This window comes from Juglans regia, chromosome 4 (genome assembly GCF_001411555.2).
Source record: "Juglans regia cultivar Chandler chromosome 4, Walnut 2.0, whole genome shotgun sequence".
Lineage (NCBI taxonomy): Eukaryota > Viridiplantae > Streptophyta > Magnoliopsida > Fagales > Juglandaceae > Juglans > Juglans regia.
The window spans coordinates 25,214,596-25,221,688 of record NC_049904.1 but is presented as its reverse complement, the minus strand read 5'-3'; the positions used below and the strand labels follow the sequence as shown (position 1 = coordinate 25,221,688).

The window sequence follows — 7,093 nt, the reverse complement described above, 5'->3', positions numbered from 1 at the left end:
CCAACAAAGTGCATATTCCCTGCAAGTCAACACCATGGCTGAGTTCAAAAGGAGGCATATGTGTTGCACTCCTATATCTCGACGTTGCAATATATGTACCTGTAGACTCTATGACAGCAACAAAAGAAGCAAAGTCACCCGTGAGGTCTATATCGCCGCCAATGAGGTCAGTGATGAGGTAGGTGGAACCACCGGGATTCCACTGGTTCCTAACCTTAGAGTCCCTCACAATCATTTGCCGAAAGTGAAGCGATTTCAAGCCATGGAAAGACTCGACGATCTCGTTCACCCATGACACTAGATCTTCCCGAGTTGCCACAAAAAAACCAAATTTCTCTTGACTCTGCCTAAACGGTACATCAAGTTTCTTGGCATGAGAAGCGAAGGAATTGGCAAGTCCTTGAGAGAATTTGTGTGTTCATGTGCCAGTTTGAGCTTAAAATAACTCCGATAATGCATCCTTATACTTAACAATTTTGGATAGAGTTCCCATCCACTCTTCTAGTGCTATTGAGCTACACCAACAAATAGGGACATAACATCCAAGCACCACTCATCTACAGTCTTATTGTGTAAACTTGGGTACAATCCATACAGGGTTTCCAAGAAAAGCAACTCATGAGCTCTCTAGTGAAGCTTTTTGCTTTGGCATATATCAATCAAGCAATTACAGAAGGGTCTTCGGGCTTCAACTGTCGTTTCATTGAGAATGCTCTTGAACTCATCCCTCAAGGTTTCAAAGCTAGTTTTCTTTTCTATTTCCAACTTCACAATGGAAAACAACTTTGGGTTAGCTTGGTTCAAACAAGTAAGAATCTTATCAACGTCTCCATTTCCCTCACATAAAGACATAACAGAAAGCAAGCATCCACAAAGCCTATCATCTGGCTTAACCCCTCTTTCAACAAATGTTGCAAACACTCTAACCAAGTCATCAATTCTCTTGGTCTTCCCTAAGCATTGAATCAAACATGTGCAGCCCATCACATTGACCTCAACACTCAACTCGTATCCTCCAGGGTCAAAATACCAAATATGAGAATTTGAGCTTGAAGCTTGGGGTTAGAGCAGCAGCAAAGGTGCTCGAACCAACGAACCAAATTTGAGCCAACAAATCAATTTTCCTGGTTGAGCTCAAGGGAGGAAGACTTTATTTCTTCCAGAGTGGGTTGTTTGGACGAGGAGGGCATTGCATCGAAGGAGAAGCTCGAGAGCAAATCTCTCATCCGCTTGACCTTGTCGTCCAGAAAATCTTCAATGATTCCCATTTTTGCTTTTGCTTTTGCTTTGAATTTTCAATGGCTTAAAATTTGTTCATCATCAACCTCTATCGAATGTTTGGTTTGGAGGGACTGAAGATGATGTCGTTTGGCTACTACTTGGGTTGTTTCAAATAACAAATGAGGCATATGGCAGTGATGAAAAATTCTAGGGTTAGCAGAGGAGTCATCACTAACCAGGATCTGAGAGAGGCAGCTTTGTTCAAAGATGAACTTGGAATTTGTTGTTGCTTGTTCTTCATCTTCTTTTTCCTGCAACGTACCAACCTGCTCCAAATTGCTTAAATTCTCGTGAAAGTTGTTCCAACCTTCCCTTAATTTTTGCAGGATAATTTGATATCGTTGCTGATTTTGTTCCACCAGCTCCTTAATTTTGAGTAATGATGAGATAATTTCTTCCATTTCTATAGATTGATAAAGAAGCTGCCACGGAAAGCCTGACTCAAGATACTAGGGGTGAAAACCGACCCCATCAATGCGTTTTTAGGGCAAAATCGACGCCAAACGGCATCGTTTCAGTTGTGTTTAAAACACAACCACATGCTTAAAACGACGTCATTCTACTTAAACTTAAGTAGAACGGCGTTGTTTTGAGTACAAAATATATAAAATATATATATAATTTCTTTAATCGGCTGATTTGGCGGTTTGAACCAAGTTTGAACCGACCGATATCAATTTTCTCTATTTTATGCCGCACACCGACCGATTCTTCACCGATTTCGGCCAGGAACTCCGTCTGCTAATCTGAGTCGATCTAGGTCGGTTTCTCGGTCAGCCCTACTAGAGACCACTTTGTAACACACCTCAAGAATTAAAATAAGATAACATTGATTTGCTCTCTTCGAGGGTAGCTCCTCCAAGAAAATGAAAAGGAAAATGAGAGAAAGGCAAAGAAATTTCTATATCATTCCAGAATATGCCTACATACTACTGTCTTTGGAACTTGTATGCAGGTACCTTCAGCCAAAGTAAAAAGAAATATAAAGGCCATGGGCCGAACGACAAACAAAAGGCCAAGAGGCCAGTATGGAATTTAATTGCATAACAGATAACTTTTTTTTTTTTATGGGTAATTGCATAACAGATAACTAAGGCCCACTTAACAACAGGCCCCGACTAATATGACTACTTAAACTAGAACATAAGAGACCCAGCAACAGCCCAGCCCGTCTTCACCCGCATCCTTGTAGAGATACCGACGACGTGTGACAGATTCTTACCAACAGAAATGACAACCATACATGACAACTAAAACGACAGAATACTGCAATTTTTTATTTGAAAACAAGTCATGTGACAAGATTACTTCAGATCACCTACTGAAAAGGACTCTTAATTTGTACTAACCAAGAGAATCTAACTTGTCTTAATGGTTATTTTAGTAGTACAGATAAAATGGTAACTGTCACACAAGTTCCTCATCTAAAAAGCTGAGCAATTTGAAAAAAGCCAACTCACCTAACAGAATGTGCCTGATGCAATTTTCATGAAACTCGCATACATGACATTAATCACCAAGTAAATCAGTACACTTCAACATGCCATTGTTTGTTCTTTTTTAGTTGGGAGAGCTTCTGTTCCCAACTCTCCCCTCTTTCCTCCGCAACCCTCTTGAAGGTTTCCTGGATCCCAGGCATCATTCCTTTAAGCCCACAGAAGTAAATGTGGGCACCATCATCCAAAAGTTTACAGATTTCATCACTGTATTCTTCAATCTTGTCCTGAACATACATCTTGCCTCCACCCTTATTCTTTTGCTCTCTACTAAGGGCCCGGTCGAAGCGAAAGTTGTCTGGGTAGTCCTTAAGATACTTCGTAAATTCATCGTCGTATAGGAGACTGTCAGAATTAGCTACCCCAAGGAACAGCCATGCAAGACCATTGAACTTGAATGTAGGAACAGACTCCATGAACATTCGGCGAAGATAGCCTCTGAATGGAGCAATGCCAGTTCCAGTAGCAATCATTATGTGGGTGGCATTTGGGTTGTCTTCAGGCAAAAGCATTATCTTGCCAGAGGGGCCTTCAAGATAATTCAGAAATAAGAACAGATAAGAAGCAAGTCTAGACCACAATAACATTGAATATCTATGTAAAACCAACACCAAAGAATCACCAATCACACAACTACATCTATCTATCCTCTAAGAGTAATCATGTTGTTAATTAGATAACACCAATTCAGCCACCATATCATAACTAAGAAATCATTAAAAACCATAATGCTGAAGTAGGACTCACTTGAAGACAATGTAAGCAATAGGATATCGACAGATTAAAATCGAAGCAAAGCAATTTAACAAAAAATAAGTCACATGAAGTTTCCTTTATACAATAACAAAATCCCTTTGTGAGCCAGGTTAATTACAACAATTTATATTAATTATGAATAACCTATTAGTTAAGCTTATAATGACGTTATTCTGAACCCACTTCCCCCACTGGCAGGCCCTCCCATGTAATAAAGAAAAGAAAGTCTCCTTTTGTCCCAATGTAAAATCTTTTCGTACCCTAAACACAGAAATCTCAGTGCATGAATGATAAAATTACTGGTCAAATAAATTTATGATACTTTCTCAATTGTCTTTCCTCCTGACCTTCAGATGGTGAAAGTTTGATAATCATCCAAATGTCAAGCTTAGATAAAATAACCATTGACCAATAGATACAGACTCACTTTCTTCATCAAACAAACTATCCAGGCTTCTGACCTTCTGGACTTGTGCAACTACTAGTCAGCATGTTTGTCCACTGTTCACGAATCACAACCAGAGGTAACCCCATCAAACTATAAAAAATTGCCTTAACTTTTGTTTTATATGGCCAAACTAAGTTAACTAACCCATCTGACTATATAAATTATTGACGACAATTACTATTAAACTTTTTTTATAAGTCACAATCATTATCACATGGTAAGTGACTAATATTACGCCATTTGTTGTATAATGTTGGACTAGGAGCATGCCATTAAGTTGTTGACTTGCTTTGATAGAGTATTTGGATCCACTTGTGAAAATGAGTAGAATCTTTAGACCCATAAGCTACACATCAAGTATCAACTAACTAGTAGACATCAGAAATTAAATTATGCAAGAAAGTGTAACCAAGTTATGTGATCCTTGACTACTTGTGAAGGAAATTCTAAAAAACCAAATCAAGTCTTTTAACCTTTGGTGTAAGGTAGACCGTACCTGTGACCCGAATTTTATCTCCTGGCTTTGAGTTGCATAAAAAATTGCTGCATACACCATTCTTGGAAGGATCCTCATTTCCAGTTTCAGGGTCATAATAAACAGCACGGCGGACGCATAAGCTGGCTGTCTTGCCATCAAAAAAGTCTCCATACCTAGAGGAGGCAATTGAATATAAACGAACATTGTTGGGAGCCCCTGGTTTCTTTGGGTTTTCACCCTGTGACACATGGAGATGATTATTCAAATATCACAATGGTATGCTTTTAATTCAGAGATACACACCTTTTAGCACGTCAAGAAAATATTTCATAAATTCTGAATAAATATACAAATTGAGATTCTCCATCAAATGGAACGGAACACTAAATCTACATCATTTTATTTATTCTCTTAATCCTAGCCAGTAGCAACAGAGATCCATAGGCAAAGACAGGAACATGGGAAATTGACAACACCATCTACAATATAATATGCCTTTATCATGACTAGCCTAGAAGGAGAACCTACAACTTTGGAGAAGCACAATAAAAAGAGAATGATAAGCAGGTAACTAATCACTTACAGGAGGAATTACACCATAACTCTGCCCTTCCCAGTATGGAACGTTGCCACCATGATCAATCACAATATGGCAAGTCTCTCCAGGAGCTTTCGGCCCCACAAGGCTCTCAACAGAGACAATGGTTGCTGTATAAGGTTCCTTAGGCTTGTATGTATTTAGTGGGGGCTCTTTGGCATCTTCAAGGCTTGAAGGGGAAACAACAACTTTAGGTACGCTAGCTTGTTGCACTGATTGGCATATTATCTGTTTATTTCTCAATCGTGCATTTGTTGTTTTCGATTCCAGTGATAAGAAAGGTGCCCATGATTTTCCATGAAAGTTTAAGCTATTTGTCTGCAAAAAATGAAAAACAGTTGCCTTGAGAAATCACAAACCATACAAAAAACAAGGAAATTTATTTTGGCAATGATAAAGTAAAACTCACATTCAATATTAATCGTATCATATCTTTCTCTCAAAGAATTGTGTAAGCATTTTTTTATAGGTAAAGAATCATGTAAACAATGAACATTATATACATATTTACTATGGTGTTGAGACAATAAATGAGGCATTACATGAATGAGAGTGCAAATCAGAGAATTGTGAGCTGAAGTCCACTCTCTTGCTCTCATTCGAGGTGGCGGAGTGGTTTTTGATAAGGAAACAAACAAAAAAGTGAATATAGATTTTGGATAATGTTGCTTTGATCAAGGCTTTTTCTAGGGATAAGTTTTCCAGTGAAAGTGACTTTTTCTCTTTTTACTTCATCTCTGAGAACTAAAGAAAAATACATAATCAGATCTCTACTGCAATGGACATAAATTAAAATCTATGCTTCTGAAATTGAGATATACATGTGAGTAATGTTGGAACATGGGGAATGAGTTCTTATTTCCAAAATTCCCAAAAATTTTACAAATTTTACAATTGCTTTATCGTTTCATTTGGACCGAACTAATTGAAGAAAATGATTGGATTTCGATGTTCCAGTTTAAATGGCTTGAAATTAAATGTGAGTAGGACAGATTTTTCTTTTTCAATGGAAGTTGAATATGGGGAATGAGTTCTTATTTCCAAAATTCCCAAAAATATCAAAACCTCATGTTCTAGAATGTAACCAAACAAGCTCTTAAATTTTATGATCCACGACATAACCAAACACAGAACGAACAGAAATAAGTAATCATTTAACTCGAAGATTGTAACATTAAGCATTTCAACTACAAAATTAGACGGAAAAAATATAAAGATTTTGAAGAAACCTTAAACACGGATCTCCTGGTGGACAAATCGCTCCCAACAGGAACACTCACAGCAACCTGAAAACAAACCATCAGACTGGAAACATTAGCAGAAAGGCAGAGTCTAAAGCACAGCAAAAACCCCATCCACTTGCCAGCTGAGGCATTTGTTTAATCTCATTTAGTATTCATCATTGGGTTTCTTTCATTTTCTTTTCCCGCAGTTTCTCGGAAGCCAAACAGAGGGTAAGGATCACAATCATATAATGAAAAAAAGAAATGGGTCGACCTGAGATGCCGCCAACTGAGCCATGAGGAGATCAAGAGATGTTCGGAGAGCGAGACTCGGGGAGAAACCAGAGAGGACTAAGGAGAATCAATATTGTTCTCGAAATATATAAGGTGGGTTCGATCTCTCGCTCATGCAGCGGAGAGGAAGAGCAGCTGCAAATGATCCTTCGAGAGTAGCAAAGGACGGCTTTACCTTTGGCTTCTCAGACTGTCATTGGCTAATTTTGCTCACTGTTTTTTGTTAATTATATGTTAATCATTTTTTTAAGCCCTTGGATTTAAAATTCACTTTTAACTTATTGAATCTCATTATTATAAGAGACTGATTATACATCAGCCTACACTCTCTACATATCATGGTTTTAATTTTTTTTTTTTTAAACTCAAGACACTAAGTGTGTTGAGGCCGATGTAAATAGTAGGTTGATATAAATAATTTTTTTATTATAATTTTTCTAAATTTTTATACAAAATATTATAAACTATTCAATTTTTTAAAATTTCAAAATAATAATAATATTAAAAATAATATTCTAA

The 7,093-nt window shown here is 37.5% G+C and overlaps 1 protein-coding gene across 1 annotated transcript; it reads right to left on the bottom strand.

Annotated features, from left to right (window-relative positions):
- Nucleotides 1-2,320: 2,320 nt before the first annotated feature.
- LOC109011216 (ferredoxin--NADP reductase, root isozyme, chloroplastic) lies at nt 2,321-6,814 on the bottom strand. The gene is made up of 5 exons (XM_035689567.1): nt 6,555-6,814; nt 6,287-6,343; nt 5,043-5,375; nt 4,478-4,697; nt 2,321-3,306 (listed from the first exon to the last, which is right to left on the bottom strand). The coding sequence occupies exons 1-5, from the start codon at nt 6,576-6,578 to the stop codon at nt 2,807-2,809; spliced, it is 1,134 nt and encodes a 377-aa protein (XP_035545460.1). The 5' UTR covers nt 6,579-6,814; the 3' UTR covers nt 2,321-2,806.
- Between the last annotated feature and the right edge of the window lie 279 nt (nt 6,815-7,093).

What these genes read in the sequence shown, in the direction of transcription:
- LOC109011216 (XM_035689567.1), bottom strand. Translation starts at nt 6,578, where the DNA reads ATGGCTCAGTTGGCGGCATCTCAG. An exon ending in GTTATGGTGTAATTCCTCCT is followed by an intron (nt 4,698 to 5,042) that starts GTAAGTGATTAG and finishes CATGTGTCACAG; the next exon opens with GGTGAAAACCCAAAGAAACC. An exon ending in AGATAAAATTCGGGTCACAG is followed by an intron (nt 3,307 to 4,477) that starts GTACGGTCTACC and finishes ATTATCTTGAAG; the next exon opens with GCCCCTCTGGCAAGATAATG.